Below are 26,331 nucleotides of genomic sequence, written 5' to 3'. Positions count from 1 at the left end.
GCACAAGTTACTACTTGTGTAACGATATATCTGTAAGAGACATCAGTTAGTGATAGATTCCTTACCGACCCACTCATCCTCCCCGTTCTGCGAACCGATATCTAGGGTTAAGGTCATCCCCTTTCAGGGCCCTAGTTTTTTGGCACCAGTGTTGGTTTTTGTCATGGCTCTGCGCTTCTTGCGCGGAAAAGCTGTGGCTAAGAACTGACGTCAGCACGCGGAGGCGGCGTCTAAGTACTCCGACGTCATCACTGCGCCGACGACGGACGCGGATCCGCAGACGACGCCTACCGACGCGCAAGGGTACTGCTACGCAAAACTTTCCGGATCCAGTCTGACGCCTGGGGATATTCTAAGGTAAGGAATCTATCACTAACTAATGTCTCCTACAGATATATCGTTACACAAGTAGTAACTTGCGCATTAAGCCCTGCTCAAGGGTTCTTGTAAATTGCCAGATTTCAGACGTACTGTCCTCAACCAGGGGATCCAACCTCCCTCTCTTAGCACCCCTCCCCTGAGAGTTTATTGGTGATGGCTTCGGCTAGCTGGGTGCAGCCCAACTCATTTCCTTCCGCCCCTCTTGATAGGAAGTCAAAATGCATCAACTCATTTGGTTGCAGGGTTTTCTCCTCTACAAATCTTGCTTTCCATTAATACCTCTTGTCTGCTCGGTCACTATAGACATTTGTATGGGCCTCATTGAGTCCTGTCTTGCCTCTAGTCTCAAAAGAGGCATGTGCCATCGTTTCCCAGACCATGCGAGACAGCGGGTTCATGGTAGCAAACAGAGAATAAAGAGATACAGAAAAGAACCATTTCACTTTGTTTTCTGCTGTACATAAATATGTACTACCTGCTGGCGAAGAAGCAGCCTCTAGAAAGTTTGCAGGCTCATTTGACCAGAGCGAAGGCTGCTACTGCTGCTTTGGCACACTAAGCGTGTGTTCTGGACATCTATTTAGCTGGTACATGGTCTTCCTTCCATACATTTACCAAGCCCTACTGTCTGGACAGCCAGTTTCAGCGTGACCGGCATTTTGCCCTTTCGGTCCAGCAGGACTTTTTTGTTTGAACTAGTTCACAAACCCACCTTCTAGGAGGTACTTCTCCGGTCTCTAGTTCAAGGTGAGGAATCTGCAGTTAGAAGTCTATCAGAAGAACAAGTTACCTACCTTCGGTAATGCCTTTTTTGGTGAAGACTCTTGGCCTGATTTAGAAGTCAACAGACGGAATACTCAGTCACAAACTTGACTAATAGCCTGTCTGCCATATTATGGTCCCTATAGGATAGAATGTGATCGTAATATGGCGGACGGGATATCTGTCACGTTTGTGATGGAGTGTTCCCCTCCGCCGACTTCGAATTCAGGCTGGAGTCTAACTGCACATTCCTTATCAACCCTCCCATCCTCCCCATTCTGTGTACTGGACTCTTTCACCTGAAAATATCCCAATCTAGCACTTTTCACACTGGCGAAGAACAATTTTATTTTGGCTCCATGTCTTCGGAAGTATCATGAAAACAACTGTCTGCATGCATGGGTCGAGTCTATATAGAGCTGTGCGTGTCATAGCGAGCATGGACAACGTCCACACAGAGCTGCAGGTGCCACCTTTCGGAGCACAAGTGGTACAATTTCAAAGTGTTCTGGAAGCAGTTTGACGCCTGTGCAGTATTCTAAGGTGAGGAATCTGTGGTTAGATAGTCTCTACCAAAAAAGCTGTTACCAAAGGTTAGTAACCTGTTTTACGGGACACCTACTTCATGTCCGCATACATGAAGCCAGTGTAAGGTAACCTGCAAGTTCTCCACACCATACCACACCCAGTCCAAATAGGCTTGAGAGATTCAACAAGACCCTCAAAGGCATGATTATCAGTTGTCGGAGCCCTTGACACGTAAGTGGGACATTCTCTCACCTCTCAAATGCCTTTTGTTTGCCTACATGGAAGTGACTCAGAAGGGGGTAGGGTTCAGTTAATTTGAACTTCTCTATGGGAAACCTGTCATAGGTCCTCTCTGCCTTGTGAAGTAGAGGTGGAAGCAAGCTCCCTGAGAAACCTCACCAAGATGCAGAAAGCTACATGTTGCCTCTTCAGTCTCGGATGAAGTGCTTTTGAAAAAAGGCCACTGAGAACCTCATGGCAAGCCAGGAAGTCATAAAGCTCTGCCTTGCTGGCTTGACCAGAAGTCCACTCTAGTGGCCTTCCGGTCAAGCCAGAAATCATGGGTGATGGAGCCAGCGGGGTCCTGGGCCTTACAGGACCAGTGGAATGTGCCCTATATGTTCAAGGTGCAGAAGGAGGAGGCCGCCTACCTGGTGGATCTCCAGGCCCCCCTAGCATCCATTTGATGGTCCTGCATGTCAATCCACCTCTAACCCTACTTCTAGAAGTCCAAAGTCACCATGGTCTTGGTGACAGACAGAGGTAAGTAGGAGAGTGAGCCTCTTCCAGATCTACTCTCTCCTAAAGAGCAAGATGGTTCAGTTGAGGGAGCAAACACCCACAACCCCCCCCCCCCGACTCCACACAGGAGATAGATTGCTGCCAATTGCTGGAGGAATTATACTTCATGTTCTCACTTACCATGTGGATCATCACTCGGTGTACCCATGACATTGACACAGGCGCAGCATTTCAAGAGTAAAATGTTCAGGCTGTTTGATAAAGTAAGAACCAGCGTCAAGGTGGATGTAGCTATTGAGCACCCTAACAGCCCATAGTCCAGACCAGTGGTTCAGGTAGACATGGTTCTGTGTCGACTACAGAGGGCTTAACTCAGTCACCAAGACTGACGCGACCCCAATCCCCGAACTGATGAGCTCATAAACTGATTGTTAGCTGCCAAGTTCCTGAGTACATTCAATCTTACATCAGGGTGCTTGTAGATTGACTTAACTGAGGGGGGCAAGGATAGGTCTGCATCCTCCACCCCAGAGGGCCACTTTCAATTTAGAGTTATGCCCTTTGGTTTAAAGAATGCCTCTGCCACCTCCCAGAGGTTGGCCAACCGGGTCCTGACTGGATTGGAGGACTTCAGTGCTGCCTACTTGGTCAAGATTGTGGTCTTCATCTCTAGCCAGGATGACTACCTGCCCCACCTCCGGGCAGTGCTTCAGGCCCAGTAGAGGGCAGGGCTGACTTTCAAGGTCAGTAAATGTCAGGGTATGGATCAGTTGTATACTTGGGCCACCAAGATGGCGGGGGTACACAATGGTCTAGTGGCGGCATTTCTGCTACACAATAGTGGTCCCATCTGTTTCACTGCAGCAGGATTACTCTCGAGAGACACTCGAGGAAAGGAAAACTCTTTCCTTTCCCCCGGTGTGCCTCTTCGACCATGATATCTCCTCAGGTGAGAGGGCTCACCCAATGGTCCCTCTTGCTGGCCGCACTGGAAGCAAATGCCTTCCAGCGCATCCCCGGTTAGTCATCATAATGGCATGCCATGTGCGTGCTGATGTCATACTTGCGTCTTGGGTGGCAATTCAAGTGCTTCCGCTGATATCCACTGTGAAGACATGTGGGGAGTAGGAGGACCTGTGCGGGGAGTGCCAGCCCTTTTCCAGTGGATGTGTGGCAGCGTGCTGTACACATCCTTAAGACCTAGGAAGCGGTACTAAGGACGTGTCAAGCACATCCTTACCACCCAAGGTGCTAATGGTATGTCACATTAGACTGACCCCTGAAGGTTAAAATCAACTTATGATAATTACACGGAATGGTGCACCCACAAATTGGAAAGTCCACAGATCTGTATCTTTTAAAACTTCTTTTAGTTAAATTCCACGTTTTCCTTACAGAAAACATTTTACAATTTTCGTTCAAATACATTTGAACTTCTTCGATAGTACACAAAGTTGTTTCTTCCTTTAGTGATTTTTCGAAAGATCCCTTGGTTCATTTGCCAGAAATCTCATCATACTGCAAAACATTTATCAATTTCAAGGTGGGGTAATTGTATCCCCTAATCTTGAAACCAACCTCAATCTGCATCTACCATCCATGCAGCATTTCTTCCCACACACGACTTCCCCAAAAAAATCGATTAAAATGAACTAATATATTTATTAGTAATGGAGAATGTTTGCCAGGGGCAGCCTAGAGCTGGTTGTAGATTTGGGTGTGCGTTCAAGATAGGCCTTGGTGAAATTTAATTATGCTGTTGTAATTTTGCTGTACGTTTGTTACCTGAAATTTTCACGCTGTGTAATTAAACACTGTTCGCAGCAAATAACATAAAAGGCTGGAATGTGAGCAGATGTTCCTCACACCACTTATGGTTTGTAATGTTGTGTTCCAGGCATATGAGCTGCAGATCCTACATTTAGCAATAGATCGCCACCTGGTGTTGGGCTCGGATGATTGCATGTTGTTTTTGTCTTCTTGGAAGAAGTCTTTTGTAGTAACGAGATAGGTGACTCCTCCCTTGGACAATACTGCGCATGGTCATCGACTCCATCCTCAGATTGTTTTTTTCCGCCACTGGGTTCTTATGAAAGTTTTCCGCTCCGGCTAGAAAAATACTTTTTCTGCTCTTTCGAAGCGAGAAACTTCACACAAACTTCTTTCGACATCGAACACGCTTTCGACATCATCAGCTACATTTCGGTGCGTCGACGCGGGCCTTTGGGCCTATCGGCGCCCCGCGGCCTGCACCTCATGGAAAGAACTCCATTCAAGAGATGCCCGGTATGTCGAGCAAAATTCCCTCATAGCGACCATCACGAGGTTTGCAACCTCTGTCTCTCGCCAGAACACGACGAGTCGACCTGCACAGCCTGTGCTTCCTTCCGATCGAAGAAAACAATTCGAGATTGGAGGGACCGTCAACACGAAATGAGGAGATCAGCACCAACACCGGAGGCCATCTTTGAGGAGGAGATCGTCGAAGAAAACGTCTCCGAGGACGAATATCCAACTGAAGATATCTCCGCAGATGAGGCTCCACTCGGCGCAGAGTAAGTCTCGCCTGATCTCCAGATAATATCGGGGGCAGAGGATTCGGACGATTCGATCCAATCTCGACAACCCGTGAGTACATCTGCCCTTGCACCACAGACTTTACCCAAACAGAAGGCAACGGTCAGCACTCCGCCCATGGGGCCCAGTCGAGACCGACATTTACCCTCTAACGCCCCGCCTTCGGGCCCGGCTCCGATGAAAGACAGTACGCCTTCCGGTGCATCGGCACCGAAGAAACACCATGTGCCAGTTGCACCTCCTCCATTGGCACCAAAACATCCTTCGGCACCGAAGGATTCGTCGGCACCGAACATAAAAAGCACTTCGGCGCCCAAAGACAAAGACACTTCGGCACCCGTACCATCGGCGCCAAAGATAAAAACTGTACCAAACCCGAAAGCTTCGACCCCGAAACCTTCTGGTTCAAAAAACAAGGAGGGAAAGCCAATTTCCGGCGCCACAGGCCCAGCAAAACCTGTCTCCAGCCAATTTCCGGCGCCACAGGCCCAGCAAAACCTGTCTCCAGACAATTTCCGGCGCCACAGGCCCAGCAAAACCTGTCTCCACGCCAAAAACTCTAACACCGGTACCGAAGACCCCAGATAAGGTTAAACAACATTCGGCACCGAAAACATTGCCAAAAGACTCAAGTACTCCGCATAAGGCAAAAAGTACTAAACAACCTCTATCGGCTTCGAAAAGATCGACACCGAAGAAGGCTATACAAGAGGAAGAACTGTTTAAACCAGATCCTAAACAGAAAAAAGTCCATATTAATCCAAAAACTGGACATGTGGAAGCAATTTCTCATAAGAAGAGACCAGCAGAGACACCACTTACACCTGTGGTACCTGCCAAAAAGGACTGTGCAACTTCTCCAATGTACCCTTCCTCTCATTCACCTTCTTCCTCTCCTGTTACTCCATATCAACCTATAACGTCTCCTATTCACTCTCCTGCATCATCACACCACACTGATGAGGAGTATGATCTGGGTGGGGGGGGGATGATGTTCCAGAAACACATACATAACCTTTAGATGAGGAGGCTAACACAGATTATCCTAAGGATGATGAGGATGCATATAATTTTTCACCAAATAATGCACCAGACATCCCTGATCCTCAGTGCTACCCAACAAAACCTTCCCCTACAGAGGACAGTGTTGGTTTTAATCATTTGTTAAACAGAGCTGCACTTTACCATGGGGTTCCCATGCACTCTGATGACATTGAGGAGGACTTCTTGCTAGACACTTTCGAACAGTCACAAAGGTCTACTCAAATATTACCAATGATTAAGGGAGTCATAAACATGCTCCAGAGATTTTTAAAGATCCAGTAAGGTGTAGGGTGTTAAATCCTAGAATCGAGAAAAAGTATAGGCCAGCACCAGCTGATCCAGTATACAATAAGGGTCATCTGCCACTAGACTCTTTGGTAGTGTCTAATGCGCGCAAAAGGGCCAATTCTCAAACTTCTGGGGACACACCCCCGCCTGACAAAGAGTCCCAAGATCATTGATGCGTCAGGGAAACTAATTGCTGCACAAGCAACAAACATATGGCGCATAGCAAACACACAGGCTTTACTCTCACGCTACAACAGGGCCCATTACGATCAACTAGAAAAGTTAATGGAACACCTACCAGATCAACACAAGGATCTAGCAGCGGAGCTTTTACAAGAAGGCAAATTAATTTCAAATGCCTCAATTAAATGTGCACTAGATGTAGCTGACACAGCATCCAGAGCAGTAAACACTAGTGTTATTCTTAGGCGTCACGCGTGGTTACGCATCTCAGGTTTTAAACCAGAGGTGCAAACTACCATTCTAAACCAGCCCTTTAATCGGAACCAATTGTTCGGGCCGGAGGTAGATAACACATTAGAAAAGATGAAGAATGACACAGATACCGCCAAGTCTATGGGGGCGTTAAAATACACCCAAGCTAGAGGTTCCTTTCGCCGCTCCTCTTATAGAGGAGGTTCCAAGCAGACCGGCGCAGACACATCATCATCTTTTAAAACACACACGCAGACCTCCTCTAATAGAGGATTTTTTAGAGGAGGATACAGAGGCAATAACAACAAAGGAAGAGGTAGAGGTAGTAACACCAACCGCTCCTCTTCCGCTCCTAAACAATGACTTCCCTCTGCCTCCCCTACAGCACTCCACTCCTGTGGGGGGCAGACTCTCACAGTTCCTACCTGTCTGGAACTCCATCACAACAGACAGGTGGGTAAGACAAATTATCCAACATGGCTACTGCCTAGAACTCACAGCAACCCCCCCCAAAACATACCACCCAGGCAGCGTCCAATGTCTGCAGAACACATAACTCTGCTTCAACAGGAAGTTCTAGCACTCCTACAAAAAGATGCTATTCAAGTAGTTCGATTAGAAGAACAAGGAACAGGAGTATACTCCCTGTACTTCCTAATTCCAAAGAAAGACGGGACTTTAAGACCAATTCTCAACCTCAGGCCACTCAATCACTACATTCAATCAGATCATTTTCACATGATCACTTTACAACAGATACTCCCATTACTACAACAGGGAGATTTTCTGTCCACACTAGACCTAAAGGACGCCTACTTTCACATTCCAATACATCCTGCGCACAGGAAGTATTTAAGGTTTGTCATACAAGGACAACACTATCAGTTCAAAGTCCTTCCATTCGGGGTTACAACAGCACCACAAGTGTTTACAAATTGGTTAGCAGTAGTGGCAGCACATCTCAGAAGACAACAAATACATGTCTTCCCCTACCTAGACGACTGGCTCATAAAGGCAAGATCGTACAACCAGTGTGCACAGCACACAAAGCAAACAATTCAAATACTGCACAACTTAGGGTTTTCGATAAACTACACAGTCGCACCTAGAGCCTTCGCACGTTCATCAATATCTAGGAGCTACTATAAACACATCAGTAGCTCAAGCCTATCCCAGTCAAGCCAGGATTCAAAGTATTTAGAACTTAGTCTCCCTTTTTCAATGCCAGCACTCTCTACAAGCCAGAGTGTTCATGAAATTAATAGGGATGATGGCGTCTTGCATCTTCATAGTTCCCCACGCAAGACTGCAAATGTGTCCACTACAGGAATGTCTAGCACAACAGTGGAATCCGGCTCAAGGTCAGCTTACAGACCTGGTGTTGGTGGACAGCCGTACATATCGCTCTCTACAATGGTGGAACACCAAAAATTTGACAAAGGGACGGCCGTTCCTAGAGCCTGTTCCACAAGTAGTGCTCACGACAGACGCATCCCTCACAGGATGGGGAGCCCGTCTACTGCATTATACCACACAAGGTCAGTGGAACAATCAACAGAAACAGTTCCACATCAACCACCTAGAGCTGCTAGCAATTTTCCTAGCACTCAAAACTTTTCAAGTACAAATCCAGAACAAAGCTGTCTTAGTCCGGACGGACAATATGACAGCCATGTACTACATACAAAAACAGGGGGGGCACACTCTCAGCAACTGTCCCAACTTGCACAGAACATTTGGAGATGAGCCATTCCTCAAAACATACATCTGACAGTAGAACACCTTCCAGGGATTCACAACCAGATAGCAGATCTGTTAAGTCGTCAATCTCAACAGATTCACGAATGGGAGTTGCACCCACAAGTACTTCAACCATTCTTTCAAATGTGGGGGCATCCACAAATAGACCTGTTTGCCACCCACGAGAACTCAAAATGCCCAACCTTCGCCGCCAGGTTTCCACACCCACGGTCGGAGGGGAATGCAATATGGATGAATTGGTCAGGCAGATTTGCGTACGCTTTTCCGCCTCTCCCACTCATTCCACTAGTAGTACGCAAGCTCAGACAACAGTCCCTCAAACTGATACTAGATGGGCACGTCAACCGTGGTTCACCACGCTACTAGATCTCTCAATGGTTCCACATCAGAAATTACAGCTCACACCATCCCTGTTAACGCAGAACCATGGAGAAATAAGACACCCAGAACCGAGCCAACTGAATTTGGCAATCTGGCTCCTGAAGTCCTAGAGTTTGGTTACTTAAACCTACCACCAGACTGTATGGATATAATTAAAGAAGCTAGAAGACCCACTACCAGAGCATGCTATGCTGCTAAGTGGAAACGATTTGCAATATACTGTAACAACAATCACATTGATCCTTTGGACGTTTCCATCCAAAATATAATTTGCTACCTTCTACATTTACAAAGGTCCAATTTGGCTTACACTTCCATATGCCTGCATCTAGCAGCTATTGCAGCATATTTACAAAATAGACAACATCTATCTCTATTTAGAGTACCTGCTATAAAAGCATTTATGGAAGGATTAAAAAGGGTAATCCCACCCAGGTTACCACCTGCCCTTGGATAACCCCCTTGCAGCTTACTAACTTGTCCATCTGGTAGTCCGGTTCATCAGGGACCCAAAGACCCAGCCGTTAATAAACAACTACACCGCCCGGCAGTACTTTTGGATCTCCTGCAAGGCTACTCCACCATCATACCAGTCCCTCTTCAAATGATGTTATACAATTCGCACTGGGCCATCTTCCCTCAAGAGTGTTATGATCTCCCCATCTATGGCCTTCAAGTGCGACCTGTGAACTGGTTAGGGGATGTGTTGCTAAATATATAGGAAACGTGGCAGGGACATCATTTTAAACACTGCAGCTCTGTCCTGGAGTGTCAGCGGGAGGGATCTCCAATGTTGGGAATCTCGTTTTAATTTTTCTAGAGGTGGCGGCAGGTTCTTGTAGAAAAAAACAAAAAACGTTGGGTTCATTGTGACACAGAGTCCATGGTAGCGGAACCCCTCAGCAACCTTTCCACAGCGCAGTCACAGGGCAATCTTGGTGGTCGTTCTTGCAGGTTGTATATTTGGGCTTTTCGGCAATTTAACATTTACGCTAAGTAGCTTCCAAATATATGAAATATCTGCAGTTGACTTGTCTAGTGTAAACTCTGGATCTGTCACACAAAGGTGGAAGTTGTCCGCATATAAGGAGATTTTATCCTCCCATTGTTTGGTCCATTGCAGGCCCGATCCACTGGGTACTGGAAATGCATCAAAAATTGACCCAAGAACTCGTGTCACTCTAAAATATAGCATTAAATGAGAGATTTGTACTGAAATTTCACACTATTGTACAAAAGCAAATTATGCGAATTTCGTACACACCTAGTTGAAGGACTTCAGTGTTAGTTGTGTTTCATGTTGAACTCTTATCAATTGCTCAGCTTGGAGTTGCTGTTAACAGCTTAGCTGCAGTGATTAATAAAAACACTTTAATGCAGATTGTTTCATTTTGCACTCAAAACTGCAAAAGCTATGCATTTATTTTCATTGATTCCAGGTGGAGAACTTCATTTCCTTCAAATTGGGGGAACTTGTGATGACATTGATGAAGCAGATATACTTGATGGATCTATATCTAAAGTTGTAGAGCAACTGACAGAAGGAAACAAACCATTGTCTAATCCCTCCAGTCCAGGCATCACAGGTAATAATGAATTGTGCTTATTTTGTCATGTTTCTTTATTTGTTATTGGTCATTTGACTTTAAATGAGTTGTTTATGTAATAGCAAGTGTATACATGATTCCAGTCAGTTTTGAGACCTATACCACGATATTCTGGTTAGACAAATGACACACTTTGGTATCCATGACCATTGTAAATGTACTCCGTAAATTATGCTCCATAAAGCATTTAGAGAAGGATTTACTAGAGGGAGAGGTGTTTGCTTATGCACCACACCATATACCACCTTCAAATTAGAATTTAAATTCAGTTTTTGAGTTGACTTATGTTTTTTGTGTTTCCATCTTTTTAAACAATGTGCATTACATCCTTAAGCCACCTGACTAATAAGAGTTTTTTCAGTAGGTTAGTCTTTGCATAAGATAAGTGAAGCAGAGAGTCAGTTAAACAACTGTATTTGTAGATTGCGTTTAGATTTGATTTGGGGATTTTAAGTAAGACGTAACTAACACTTTTATTACAAGATTGTTTGTGCAGACATGTGCTGAAGCGTTTTTTAAAAAGAATTAGCGTTAGGTTGCCTGACAATATAATGGAGTTATTTTAATTTTTAATGCATTTTCCTCAATATTTTGTTGCATTTCTCAAGTAGAGAAACCTAAATCCTTGCACACTAACCAAGAAAACATTGCAAAAAATGTCTGTAGTTAAGCAAAACTAAATGTGGCGTTTTCTTGTTACTGTAGACTGTACAATTATGTTATTATTGCACAAATCACTAAAGTGGGTTATAATCAATTAATTTGCACAGGTCATGTGATGATGGATATCAAGGTCAGGACTAAATGAAAAGTTTAAAATCTATATATTTTCAAATGTTGTATGATCTCTGGTGTGAGCCAGACCTCCCTTACCCTGACTAGCTGGCTGGTAGAACATGCCGAAAATGTTTGTCATATTTTTAGCTGTTTTTTCAGAATTTGGTAATTCCCTCCAGTCTTTCTTGTCCAGGAATATATGCCTTCCAAGGCTTGTACTTTGACTTTGTTCTTCTCACATCCTGCGCGTGGGGCTACCAGATATTGTAGGAAACTGGCTCTATATATACTACACCAAAGTGAGGTATAGTGTGTAGTCCAGGTGACCCCAGAGGTAGGCAGAGGTTAAAGTTAGATAGAACCTTACTCTGTATTTGTGGTAGAGTGGTCGAGCAGTAAGGCAGTATCAGAGGACAGTGTTAAGCATTTCATGTACACATTCAGTCAGCAAATGAATTCACACACTCACGGACTGAACTCTAGACCAATTGTTTTTGTATAAAAAAATATACAGTTTTATTTTTAGAACCAAGCAAGCCTGGCACAGGTAAGCATTAAATACTTTACAGTAATAAGTTGCTGATTGTAGAACAGTTTGAATAATGCAATAGGAATTGTACTTTGTTTTATTTACAGGGGATGCAGTTGGTTGCAATACTTAGCAAATACAGTACATTAAAATGAATAGGCGTTTTCAGTAAATTACAGGTAAGTTACTTTTTACGTTACTTTTCAAACTAAGTGCTGGATAACTAGATTCAGCACTGGAACATTTTCTCCAAACAGGTAAGTAAATACGCTTTGGTTATTTGTGCGATTTTTAAAGAATATTTTTAGATTTCAAAACTCCACACTTAAAAAGTTTTTGGAAGAAAATTGTCAATGTTATCCTATGGAGGAAAAAAGAGGTTATCGGTTCACAGGTGAGTTATCGACTGTGGGAGTTAAGGTTCTGGGGTTAGACTCAGGGGTCCCCCAGAGTCAGTGATGCACTCTTGTTACACTCTCAGCATTGAGGCCCAATGTTATCCAATGGGTGATAGAGGGCTTCCGGTTGGAGTCTGCTGGCAAGCAGGCCACTGGGTTGTGGGAGCAAAGCTCCTAGGGTTTAGGTTAGGGCAAATGGGGACACAAGGTAGCACAAAAGGTGCACCCTCAGCTGCACTGAGGCGGCCGGGTGCAGAGTGCTGTTTTGACGTGGAGCGCCCTGTTTTCAATAGAGAACCTCTGGTTTGCAAAAGCACTGCGGGCAGGGAGACAAAGGACTTCTGGTTGCGACCACCGCTTCGAGAGGTAAGTTGGGAAGTTAAGGGTTGGTTTGGCACCGTTGGCTTGGGCACACAAGGCCTTGGGGCGTCTGATGCAGGGGTGCCTTTTGGGGTCGGATCTTCTTACCAGCTCCTGGTCGCGGTTAGAGGGTTCCTTCTGGATTTAGGCTGCAGGCGTCGGCTGGAGGCTTGAGGCAGGTCAGGGGTCGCCGGATCTCTGGTCAGGATAGAGGGGCTGACCTCCTCATGGTGTTTTTCCACTGGAGCTCTGGCCGGGTTCAGTGGGTGCAGTCGGCTGGATTTGCGGTCTCCGGCTGCTGCCAGAGGTTGCAGTTGAACAAATCCGGTGTTCACGGGAGAAGCAGTCTTTGGGAGTGAAGGCAGGCAGGTCCTCCAGGGTTTTCGAGTTTGCTGGCTGCAGGACATACCAGGATTTCGTAGGAGCAGGTTTGAGGGGAGACAGGCCTGTAGGGCCAGGGCCAAGTCAGTGGGCGTCTTCCTCTGGTTAGCTGGCTGCACGGATGTTCGGTCCTTATTTTCTTCTTGTAGTTTTCTGATCTGAGGAAGCAAGGTTCAGGGTGACTCCCAAAATACTACATTTAGGGGTGTTACAGGTAGGTAGAGGGATGGGACCAAAGGGTCCCTTCCCTGGGGTAAGTACACCCCCTAGTGTGCCATCCTCCAGTGGGAGAGTGGCAGGAGCCTGTCCCTGGTTGGTTAGGTCCCCCATCCTCAAGATGGCGGTGACTCTGAGTTGTGCTTCACCTCGCCTACCCCACCTGAGGAGTGGAGTTGGCAGGGGTGGGCACACCTCTCTCCTTCACTTGTTTTTCCCGCCGGTTCTTCCGCCCAGAGTGGGGGGTAGAACCAGTGGGAACAGTTGCTGAAAGCAGCAAGTGGTCTGGGGAAGCTCACAAAGGTGGCATGCCTTTTGAAGCTTCCACTTCGTAAACCCTGCCCATCCTGGGGGAGGAGATTTGGCACCTCATTCCAAGATGTGCATTGTTTCAGGCCCCAGAGAGCATCAGCCTCTCTACCCAGGGGTCCATAAACATGCCTGTTGATGGCAGCCTAAGCAACCACTCAGCCGGGACACTAGAGGTGGGTTCGTTTTCAGGGGGCATCTCTGAGATGCCCTCTGTGTGCACTTTTCATTAAATCCCACACTGGCATCAGTGTGGGTTTAATGTGCTGAGAAGTTTGAATCCAAACTTCTCAGTTTTCAGTGTAGCCATTATGGTGCTGTGGAGTTCATAATGACAAATTCTCAGCACCATATACTCTTAATGGCATTACTGCACTTACAATGTCTAAGAGTGGACTTAGACACTGTAAGGGTACAGGGTTCATGCACCTGTGCCCTCACCGCTGGTATAGTGCACCCAGCTAGAGGGGGTGACTGATTTATGCCAGGGCAGTGTGTTGTAGGCTTGGTGCACAAAGATGTGTGCCATGTCGACTCTGCACTTTGTTCTGCACCAAAACACACACCCTGCAAAGGGGGGGGAGGGGTGTGTGCGTGTGTGTGTGTGTGTTTTTTAGTTAGTGTACAGGGCCTCTAAGGGTGGCACAATAAGTGCTGAAGCCCTTAGAGGCCTTCTCTGGTCACAGTGCCCTGGGTACCTGTGGTACCATTTACCAGGGGCTGAACTGTGGCCTGAGATGCCAATTGCGTTTAGTTTAGGGGAAAGAACACACGCCCTGGGGACCTGATTTGCAGGGACCCAGGGCACACCAAGTAAAAGTGCATCAGTAAATATATGGGCTATATGCACTTACTTCGATGGAAAACAGCATTCCAATGAAAGTGGACAGGCAGCATGGACTTCCGTGTTCTCTAAGATCGGCTTGCCGGAATCAAGATATTAACCGATGCAGAGCGTTTTAATTCTGGTGACGCTTGTCACGTGATACGAGTGAACTGGCTTCACGGTGCGGCGCGCACGACGCTTAACATTTTGTGGACGCTCCGGGAGCATAGTAAACAATAATAACAGGCATAGAAAAAAGACGTGAGCTGTATGAAGAAATACTATCGACAAAAAGGAAACGTATACACAAAGACTTGGTGGAAGGTTGTAAAATCAAAAAGGTTATGAAATGAGCACATTCCAAAGTTCATATTGCAGATTAATCATATTTTTTTTTTCTCGCAACGCTCGCGTACTATTACGCCTTAAGGCAGTCGGCTAAACAGAAGGCTACTACGTGTTTTAAATCGGAGAGCATTGTTATTTAAAATTCAAGGCAACCGGCCTCAGATCACCGAAATTGAATATGCTTTTGCAGTTTTCACTTCTTACGCTACGTTTAACTTTGTCAGTATAATGTTGTTCCTCGGCATACAACTGTCGATCTGCATCCAGTACAATTTGTTTTCCGATCCTGATGTAATGCATGCACATTATGATCTCAATTCGTTCCAAACTCAATTGAATCTCACATTGTTGCATACAGATATGTTCTTGTTATTGGACATTAGCAAACACTTTGTTTATGTTTTGAAGAGACTTAACTGGTCCTGTGTTTTTCCTTTACAGACCCCTGAGGAAGGGTCATTTTGTGTTGACCCGAAATGCATTGGGGGATGTAGAAAACGCATAAAATATGATGATTGAAATCATGAAACAATAATTAATCAATGCATATACCAAAGGATTATCATGAAAATAAATAAAAATTGATTAATCTGCAGTATGAACTTTGGAATGTGTTTATTATATTGAAAATATTTTTGTGAAGAAACACAACAGTTTCAATTATAACGTGCGCAAGCCTCAGTGACTGGAGATCCCTTTCACATGCAAATTCATTCAAAAAAGCACCGCTAGACACGGTGTGACAGGCGTTGTGCCACAACCAGAATTTTGTTTGAGTTGGATTATCTTTGAACCCATTGGAAAACTTGAGTGCACAGGGATACCAAAACACTGTTGAACTATATTGTCTACCCCATCCCGTGTTGCGCCAATTACGCAAAAATGCAACTTGATGATATAGCGCAGATCACCATTAATAAAGCAGAGACTTTCGCTTTTTCTACTGAAGCAGAAGAAGAAATTTATGGTCTAATACAGGAGACCAGATTATTCAGTCCACAAGCTACCACTGTCGCACAACTTTTGCGACAATTTGAATACGTCAGCAAGAGGGAGATCAACCAAAGGCTACATGCCACAACACTCATACACTACCACAAAAACAAAAGAATCCCAAGGGGATTAAGAATAGCTTTGAAGCCAATGTTATGCAGAAATAATAAAAAATTCATCAAACGATGGTACCAAATTCTGAACAAATGTTCATTGGATCTAATTCTTCTTATATTTGAAGAACTTTCAAATGTACTCAAAAATCTGGAAGAAGAAATAGCTGGAATTAAAAAGGAACTTGACAAAAACAATCTGATTTACAAGCTACTCTGAATGACATCAACATCAAATTAGAGAAGTATGCCAAAGAAGTCAATGATCGCAAAGTCAGGAAATATCGACGTGATACTATTGACTATAAACTGGAAGAAGTTTATACATGGGCAGAGATCTATAACCAAAAGAAATGGCAGCAACCAAAATCCGCTAACAGTTCTTCACAGGAAAGTGTGGTCACAGATGCAGATGTAGCCCAGACAAGAATACTGATAGCCAGCACATCAACCGCACCAGATAAACAAATACAATCAACCACCACACAGAAAACGTCTTTTTTAGACATAAGCCCAGCTGCCAGTGCAGCACCACAATCCGAAAAACAAGGAGGGTCAAAAGAAACCGAGGAGGCGAGAGAAAAGAGAGTTACAAGGAGCAAGACGAAAATAACTTAGTTATGAACATTTCGTCAAAAATATTGACTAAGGCAAAAATTGCAGTGTTAAGTAAAGGAACCTCTTTTGTCCCAACTTACAAATCAAATATACCAGAAACTGAAGTTGCTTTATTCAAATTCTTCAGATCAATACGACTGAAATATTTCTTTAAGGATTCGCAAATTGCTTCTGATATTGGAAATGAATCAACCGCGAAAGAATTTAAACCTAAAAGCAATTTTTGTGCGCCAACTTCTCATAAAACAATTGATGCATTTGAGAGAACTGTTCTAGATGATATAAAAAAAATTAGTTTTTCTAAGTCAACCAAGACTAATTTTTCTAAACAAGAATGGAGTACCTTACAAAGTCTCACCACAGATCCTAACTTCACTTCTCAAAGAGCTGATAAGGGAGGAGCCCTCATCGTCATGGATACCAATTTCTACATAACCAGTGTAAACATGCATTTAAACAATGAAGGAATCTACATACCTCTGGAAAATGACCCCACACAAGAATACCAAAAGATATTGAAACAAATTCTTGATCATGAACATGTGGAGGCAGCACCAAATTCAAAGAATTTTCAAGGGCGAAGAATAGTGTAAAAATATATTTTTCTTTATTATTTTTTTCTTTTAAAGGTGCACAAGACAGCCAACGCGTTTCGCTCCCCAACCTTGGGAGGTTCGTCAGGGCTGAAACCAATGTGAAACATATAAAAACATTAATAGTACATACAAACATATATAAAAATACAAGACATAAAATGCAACATTAAAAACAGTTTGTACAGCAACTGTAGAGAGAGATGGCACTTGAGATGAACATCAAACGATCACATACATATATGGAAGTAAAACAGTCATGTGAATTGACACCCTACCATCACATAACATGACCACATAAGTCAACCATTTGGAAGATGGCCCGCAATCCAAAAAAGAAAAGATAGAAAGAGGGAGAGGTCAAAGAATAATAGCGGAAGGCAGGCGGGTGAAGAAAGAGAGTCAGAGAAAAGGAGAAAGACAAATAATATGGGGAATTACAGAGCATTGCAACAAGTAACAAAATAACATTATCAGAAAGTCTCACCAAGATCAAGTGAACTGAAACCTATGTAGGTTTTCAGGTCAGATAGTGTAGCTCGATAGGCGCTGTATATAGATATTTGACTTGAACGGAATCCAGTTGGACAAAGCTAGTGCTCTTTAAATTAATAAAGAAAAATATATTTTTACACTATTCTTCGCCTCAGGAAATTACTTTAAATTTGGTGCTGCCTCCACGTGTCTTCAAACTTTTCTCTGGGAACCCAGTGGGACCTAACCACAGCAGGTCTCGGAGGTTGAACAGCACAAGAGACTTAAGATTATATGGGACTTCTTGAAGTTTGAGGTGCTTCTTTGGTTGGTCCACTGTGGAAAATTGCCTTTCTAAATTCTTGATCATGCACTGGAAATGAAATGGATCAGCGACAAAACTCCCAAATTCCTAGAGGCCAAATTTCCACATAGACCTAAGCTGTATATGCTGCCCAAAATTCCTAAAGACTCGCAAAAGCCTCAGTTTAGACCCATAGTCTCCGCTTGCGGCTCTATCTCTGAACCAATAGGGAAATATGTTGATTGGTTTTTACAGCCTTTGGTGCAGAGTTGCAGTACATTCATAAAGGACACAACATCTTTTTTGAACATTCGTAAGAATATCAACACAGATGACACGGCAGAGTGGTGGCTATGTACAGTGGATGTCATAGCCCTGTATACATCTATTCCACACAATGAAGGACTTGAAGCACTCGAATGGTGCCTGCTAAAAGATGAAAAAGAAGAAGTCAATAAAGTGTTTCTCCTGGAGCTTATGCATTATGCACTATATCACAGCTACTTTCAATGGCAAGAGAATTTTTACAGTCAATGTAATGGTGCATCAATGGGTTTCGGGGGAGCACCTTCGTACGCCAATATCTTTATGTCAAAGTTAGAAACAGATCACATTCTTGAAAATCTACAATGGACAGAACATCTGATAATCTTTAAGAGATGTATTGATGATATATTCATCATATGGAAAGGTGACAAAGCCAAACTGGAGAGAAACATAGAAATCATGATACTCACCATGAAAGAATCAAATTCACCCACACTATTGATAAACATCAGATAGCCTTTCTGGATGCTTTAGTGACTTTGGAAGATAATGCAATGAACACAAGAGTATTCATCAAAAAACCAGACAGAAATACTAGTTTAATGTACCAAAGTTTTCACCCTGAAGCTCTTAAAAAGCACCTTCCGGTTTCACAATTCATCAGATTAAAAAGAATCACCTCAGACCCTACTAATTTATCTGTCTCTATCAACAATCAAGCTATGAGATACTGAGCACGAGGTTATCCGCAAGACATTCTGGATGAATCAATCAAAAAAGTGAATCTAATGTCCAGAGAAACTTTATTGGTACCAAACATCCCGACCACAGAGGAAAAAAAACGTCTGTGTTGAAGTTTTCAACTAAAGCACAGAAAATCAAGAGCATAATCAATCATCATTGGTCCTTGATCACCGAAGAACCTGATTTACAAGGGTTATACAGTGACCGCATCACTTTCGCATTCCAAAGATCCCAAAGATCCCAAAATTTGAAGGAAATACTCAACTCTACAAGAACTGTCAAAAAAACTCATAAAGGAATGGCTAGATATGAAAACTGCGTCCACTGCAATAATGTAATGACCGGAAACATTTTCTTGCATCCTATGAAAGGAAACAAAATAAAGCTTCGCCACTTGAGTACATGTGACACCAAAAATGTAATCTATGCAATTAAATGTCCTTGCGGCATGATTTATATAGGACAAACAGAAAGAAAAATCAAAACACAAGAGTAACATTCGACTGAAAAACTTAAAATCAACAATAGCAACCCAATGGATAGAGGCAAAGCATCAGATATCGCAAATAAAATTCACCATACTGGAGGTAGTGCAACAACGCTGTGATTTGGATCCACAAAAATCTCGTCTGGATTAAAAAACTTAATTCTCTACATCCCTTCGGGATGAATGATAGGGTAGAATTTACGTACTTTCTATGACTTCATCCTATTGACCATACAATTGGCTGATATCCTATTCTGATCTCCATACAGTGTATTACCCTTTGTTACACAGAGTATTGAATATATCCAAGTTAATATTTCAATTGTGTTATGTTTTTTATTAACCATTTTTCATAAACTTGTATTTTAGATTTTAGGATGCATTAGAAGATAGGAATACATGCCTGCTACACGTATATAGAATTCCCATCTTGGACACAACATATAGGACTTCTCTATTCACAGCGTGGTAATTCACTTTTCTTTACTTCTTCGCTCATTTCATAACCTTTTTGATTTTACAACCTTCCACCAAGTCTTTGTGTTTACGTTTCCGTTTTGTCGATAGTCTTTCTTCATACAGCTTACTTCTTTTTTCTATGCCTGTTATTATTGTTTACTAAGCTCCCGGAGCATTCACGAAATGTTAAGCGTCGTGCGCGCCGCACCGTGAAGCCAGTTCACTCGTATCACGTGACTAGCGTCACCAGAATTAAAACGCTCGGCATCCGTTAATATTTTGATTCCGGCAAGCCGATCTTGGAGAACACGGAACTCCTCGCTGCCTGTCCACTTTCATTTGAATGCCGTTTTCCATCGAAGTAAGTGCATATAGCCCATATATTTTTTTTTCTCGCTTGGCTCGCGTACTATTACGCCTTAAGGCAGTCGACTAACCAGAAGGCTACTACGTGTTTTAAATCTGAGAGCATTGTTATTTAACATTCAAGGCAACCGGCCTCCGATAACGGATATTGAATATGCTGTTGCAGTTTTCATTCCTTACGCTACGTTTAACTTATTCAGTATAATGTTGTTCCTCGGCATAGAACTGTCCCTCTGCATCCGGTTCAATTTGTTTTCCGAGCCTGATGTAATGCATGCACATTATGATCTCAATTCGTTCCAAACTCAATTGAATCTCACATTGTTGCACACAGATATGTTCTTGTTATTGAACATTAGCAAACACTTTGTTTATGTTTTGAAGAGACTGAACTGGTCCTGTGTTTTTCCTTTACAGACCCCTGAGGAAGGGTCATTTTGTGTTGACTCGAAATGCATTGGGTGATGTAGAAGACGCATATAATATGATGATTGAAATCATGAAACAATAATTAATCAATGCATATACCAAAGGATTATCATAAAAATGAAGACAAATTGATTAATCTGCAATAGGAACTTTAGAATGTGTTTATTATATTAAAAATATTTTTGTGAAGAAACAGTTTCAATTATAACGTGCAAAAGCTGGTTTGAGGCATCTTACCAGCTTGCACTGGTCAAAGAGGACCAGTGGCTAGGATACGAAAATGTCTAACCCTACTTCTGCCTAACTAGACATATTTTTAGCAACCGACTGCACCGGGAAACAACCTTTACTACACGTATTTTACACCGCAATACAATCGCAAAGTGGTCGCTACAGCGACCACGTTGTTACCACGCAGTGCCATTACAACGCCAGTCGTTACAATGACTTGCGCTAGATGGCGCTCTAGACTAAGGAATAGTACGATTTACTATTCCAACACCTTCCCTACTATTGCACACACTGAAGTTGGAATAGTAAATCATACTATTCCTAAGTCCAGCGCGCCACCTAGCGCAAGTAGTTGTAATGGCATTGCGTGGTAACAACGCAGTCGTTGTAACGACCGTGTTGTGATTGTATTGCGGTGTAAAATCCATGAGGTAAAGGTAAATATTTCATCTGCACCTGAGAAAGTCCAATTCTAGTGTTAGATTCATTAAAAGGGAGTTCCTTGGAGAATATCCTTGCGCATAATGGGTTCTTTCATTAGATTTCTGGCTGAATGGACAGCAAGGTTTAGTTTGCAAAACAAAATCTTCAAAATGGAAGGTAGGGGTCGAATAGTTCATGTCTAATTTTATTAATATTACATTTTAGCATTAATTGCAAAGCTACCAGAGGGAAGCCTTATGCTTGGTATTCTACCACAACCATGGCAGATTAGTACAACTGTTCAGCTATTGTGTGAAGTATCTGAAATTGTTTTAAACCAGAGTTCTGGTTTCAAGCACAAACAAGAGAGGAAAATAAATGCATTGGTAGTAAATGTTGCCTAATGTGGAGGTTGCTTTGGTAAACTTTATTCAGGGTATGCGTGAGACAAGTTGCTGTCCTCTAATTATTTTGTCTTGTGCTTATTTAGGAGTTGATCTCCTGGTAGACCAGCCGTTTTCGCTTGAAACCTTAACATCAATGGTGGAGCTTACCCGTTTCGAGACCTTAATACCACGTTTTTCAGCTACTGTACCCCCATGTTGGGTTGAGGTACAGCAAGAACAGCAGCAGAGGCGACACCCTCAGCATTTACATCAGCAACACCATGGTGATGCTGCTCAGCACACACGTACTTGGAAGTTGCAGACTGATAGGTAAATTGGTCGTGCTAGTGTTATTTGAGTAACGTTATCATTAAAACTTGTAAAAATATAAATTGTTAAATGCCCTCAAACAATATAGTCTGCTTGACAGCCATTACTTCGCCTCTCGAAAAGAGAGGGAAAGGTAAAAGATATCTCTTATTGCTGCATAATGTATTTGGATTTGCATGGCTTTCATATTTTCTGTAGTGTGTGTAATTATTTGCAGGAATAATTTTCAACTTTGTATATTTAATTCCTATGTAAATTTCTGTGTTGGTTCTCCAACGCTGTATTTTTTGTAGATGGAAATGATGTTTGAATATTCTCCCTTGTCTGGCTGGGATATATGTAACATGTCTTAATATTGAAGCACTTGGGGGATTCTCTTCTGAAGCCAGTCCAATTTTATTTCATCCAACCCGAAAAGTGGGTTGACCATATCACAATACTCTACGATGAGGGAAGCTGTCCTACCTGCGCGTTGTATAGAAAGTATGAGCAGTTCTGAATCTATCAAGGCAACATGCAGTGATGGCAGTGGAGGACCCCTTTTTAGGCTGGATGATACTCTCAGGGCCATTGACAGATTGAAGACAACGAAAGCCCTAGGGCCTGATAAGATACCTGGCAGCTACTTTGGGCCCCCTTTATATATCTTATGTCCAACACTGTTGCTGATGGGTGAGAAATCCCAAACCTGGAGAGGGGCGGAAATAAAAACCATATACAAGAAAGCAGATGCCTCCGTTCCATCGAATTATAGACTGATTAGTCTAATAGACTTGCAAAAAAATGTTGCCAGATGAGTTTTGGACAAACTGCTAACTTGGATAGAAGATAACAAGATCCTTTCACCTTACCAAGCTAGATTTCCCCCCAAAACCAGCACGTGACCAGGTGTTCAGGTTAACTTTACTCACCTGGAAATATGTACTATTAAATAAGCACAAATTGGACATAGCTTTTGTCGATCTCCTTGCTGCTTTTGATCTCGTGCCCCGGAAACACTATGGCAAGTACTGCTTGGAATGGAGCCCCAGCAAACCTGGTAAATCTGCTTGTGAGGCTGCATGAGGAAAATTATGCTCAGGTTAGGGGGGGAAATCTGGTGAACTAACTTCCAAGATCCCTATTCGGCACGGGGTACGCCAAGGTTGCGTGCTTGCACATACATTGTTCTCCCTTTATATATAACAAGGTAGTGAATGAACTGCGGGATTGTGAAAATAATTCTCCATTGTTAAACGGTAGGAAAGCACCAATCCTGCTGTTCACTGATGATTCACTAATTATTTCCCGGACCCCAATGGGCCTCCGGAAGCCAATTGACAAATTCTTGGCGTTCTCGCAAACCAGGGGCTTGGAATTAATTGTGGAGAAAACCAAGTTCATGGTATTTGGTACGAGCAAGGGTAAAACCAGACCAGTGAGGATAGCAGGAAAACCCCTTGAGAGGGTGACATAGTTTGACTATCTCAGAGTAAGGTTAATGAATACCCTGGGCTGGGATCTCCAACTCGAGATAAGTTACCTAACCTTATGTCACAAATCCAAACCCATACTGTAATTCCATAAACTGGCTCTGTTCCAGTCGATTACCCTCCTTTAGAGGTATACTGGATGAAACCCAAAATGCAGCACTTTATGGTGCATAGCTTTGGGGTTAAGTTGACATGCGCAACCTAGTGGTGAGTGAACATATTAGCCAGATCCCTTGTCTCTGTCACAGCTGGTATTCTGCGGACTCCGTTATTTTTTGACCTAGGGTTAAAGAGAATTGGAGATGTGTCCGCAATAAAACCTTTGATCTGCTTGCTGCGTTTGTGGACCACCCTGGGGTTAGGAGAATACTGTGAATCACTGAAAGAAGTTCTACATTTAAGTGGTGCCAAACTGATTCTTTTTCTACTCCATTTTAAATCTTGGTGTAGATCACTGGGGTTGATCTACCTCTGGGACTGCCCGGAGTGCATTAGAAAAAATGACATAGCTATTGTGAAAGCTAAGTACTGGGTTTTTGTGGAGAAACGGTATGCCACAAGCAGAACTGTGGGTGTCTAACCACTGAGTTTTTAAGCTTCAAGCCTTTACACAAGTTCAAGCCCTTCTATGATCTGATTACACCACCTGTGGCTGAAAGTTTCTACGTGAGATTTCAACTGGGTTATTTACCCCTAAGGTAATTTAATACATGGGCCTCCGACTCAGACCGTACTACATTACCAGCCTGTGGTTATGTCCTGGATACTGTTGAACATTTGTTTTTTTCTGTACTGAATACCACTTCTTTTGAAGAAAGTGAATCTGTCCTGTTTTAAGTAACTTGAGAACCAGAGCTGTTGGGTTGCACTGAGGATACTAAAATCTCATACTACAGCACCCATTGTTTTTGTTGTAAGTAGGTTCTTGATGATAATTTCGTTTAGGCCACAGAAGTTTGTCCCAGGTTGTGCGAGAGGTTCCTGTATTACCAGAGTTGTAATTATGGCGAGGATAAAGTGAATGTTGTTGCAGGATTTGTTATCCAGGATTGTTCGATTATTTGGGAAACGTAGCACTTTATGGATAGGAACGTATGTTAATGACTCTGTTTTAATAATGGGAGTTGTATCATGTCGCCTTGGATGTACATTTCAGGCTATTTTAATCACTGATTGTTATTTATTAATTGTGACTGGTTTGAATTAAGTGAATGACATTTTAATGATGTTGAAACAGTCATGAATTTAAAAATTATGATGCACAAATATTAGACTTGACAACTGGAGGTATAAGCAGTTTTGAGAGTACCGACCCAACAGAGGCTAATGTATATGATCAACTGGTTATCTTATTTAATCTGGGATTGTGTATTTATTATGGCTGCTATATTTTTTTTGTACTGTATGTATTTATTGCTATGCACTTTTATGGTCCATGACCGAAATAAAGTTACAACCCAACTTACTTTTACCTGTACCTTCCTGTGCAACCGACTCCCCGTAACTTCTTCTTTCTTCATATTTCTAACTGCTTTTTCATGTGCTTGGTTTCTTCCAAGAGCCCTGCTCCTTCTCACATTTATCTTTTGTTTTCACTCTTTCCGGCTTTGGACTAATGTCTGGTCGTTTTGCGAGCCAGTGCTTCCTGTTCCAGACTCTTTGCCTCAGGGAATGAAGCCCATAGAAAAAGAAAGAACATGTTTAGACTAGATTGCCCTACAGAGGTTGTTGATTGCTCTAAAAGTGCTTATTTGCTTAGAAATGACTAGAGCCAGGAGGGACAAGTTCTTCGCTAAGCATGGGAGGTTCTGGAAATGTAACAACATTCTTGAATGTAGCATTACTGACTTCTGCAGCTGATTGGGGGTGACAGATCACAAGCCCCACATTGTGGGAGTATTGGAGTCTGCCAAAATGGAGAGCCCCACAGATCCTCTTCCTCTTTAGAAGTTGCCCTGATACCCTTGCAATTCTCTGTAATTTCAGAGACACTGCTCTTACTGAAGTCTTGCTGCTTCTGGCAAACTCACATATTGACTATGCTTGCCTCAATCATGAAACACAATAAAGCATGTTCTGCTCCCACTTCACTGGTACATTTTCTCTTTCGCACAATGTGGTTTCTTAATAATGAGATAAGCACTGTGGAAGAAGAGACTGGAAGTTGCACAATGAGCATGTTTGGAAGTTTTATTGATTTCCCACATCTGTTCTAGGTAGAATGTGTCTAACTTGGTCAGGTCATCGGGGGCATGAATAACCCATGTATTAATAATGAGCCTTTACTTAACAACCTAGTTCTTGTCTGTGTGATTTCTAGCTCCCCTCTAGTAAAGAGACAAGAGGATGCCTCTCAAGGCACACCCCTGAGGGGAAATCTAGCTCCTTTAAGTAGGAGGTAACTGAGTTATCCCAACAATTATTAACTAAGTATTTCGATAATTGTTTAAGTTTAGCTGAAAATCTTGTCCCAAATTAGTTTGTGATTGTTTATCTCGATTAGGGATATTGAATTTCTGCTAACATATTTTGTCTGAAGTGGTGACCAGTATGAAATTACTATGTAGCCAAGAAACAGCTAATGGCACTCAACGGGATCAAGGAATGGGGAGTCCAGTTTGATCCCTGTGTTTGATAACTCCATCTTACAGGCTTGAGAAGAACCTGAGGGCCAACAAAAAGTCTCTAGCAAGGTTATTGATTCTCTAGTTAGAGATAGTGGAGCATTTTCCTTAACCAATTCTCTACCCCACACCTAGTCCTGTAACACAACTTTCTGTGAAATTTCCACTGCAGTTATCTCCAGATGCAACTCTATAATCATTCTAATGAATATTTCTGCTCTATGATTTAATCAGAGGAAAATGTGGTATGATATCAAAAATAAGGTCGTCAAATCAAGAGGGAGAGAGAGGACTAGATAAGCTTGTCCATATCCCCAGGGTTATATGTAATTATCAACAAGGACTAGCTTAGTTGTGAGAGGCGACTCA

General features: G+C 42.9%; 1 protein-coding gene across 6 annotated transcripts in view; it reads left to right on the top strand.

Annotated features, from left to right (window-relative positions):
• Window positions 1-26,331, top strand: part of BIRC6 (baculoviral IAP repeat containing 6) — a 2,386,688-nt gene that overhangs the window by 273,571 nt on the left and 2,086,786 nt on the right. For all 6 annotated transcript variants that reach the window (XM_086926902.1, XM_086926900.1, XM_086926901.1 and 3 more), the window contains exons 11-12: window positions 10,338-10,484; window positions 21,641-21,866. In XM_086926902.1, the coding sequence (XP_086783028.1) occupies window positions 10,338-10,484; window positions 21,641-21,866 (373 nt within the window). The remainder of the gene's footprint in view (window positions 1-10,337; window positions 10,485-21,640; window positions 21,867-26,331) is intronic.

This window comes from Lissotriton vulgaris, chromosome 6 (genome assembly GCF_964263255.1).
Source record: "Lissotriton vulgaris chromosome 6, aLisVul1.2, whole genome shotgun sequence".
In the NCBI taxonomy this organism is placed as follows: Eukaryota; Metazoa; Chordata; class Amphibia; order Caudata; family Salamandridae; genus Lissotriton; species Lissotriton vulgaris.
This window is presented reverse-complemented; position numbering and strand designations above follow the sequence as displayed.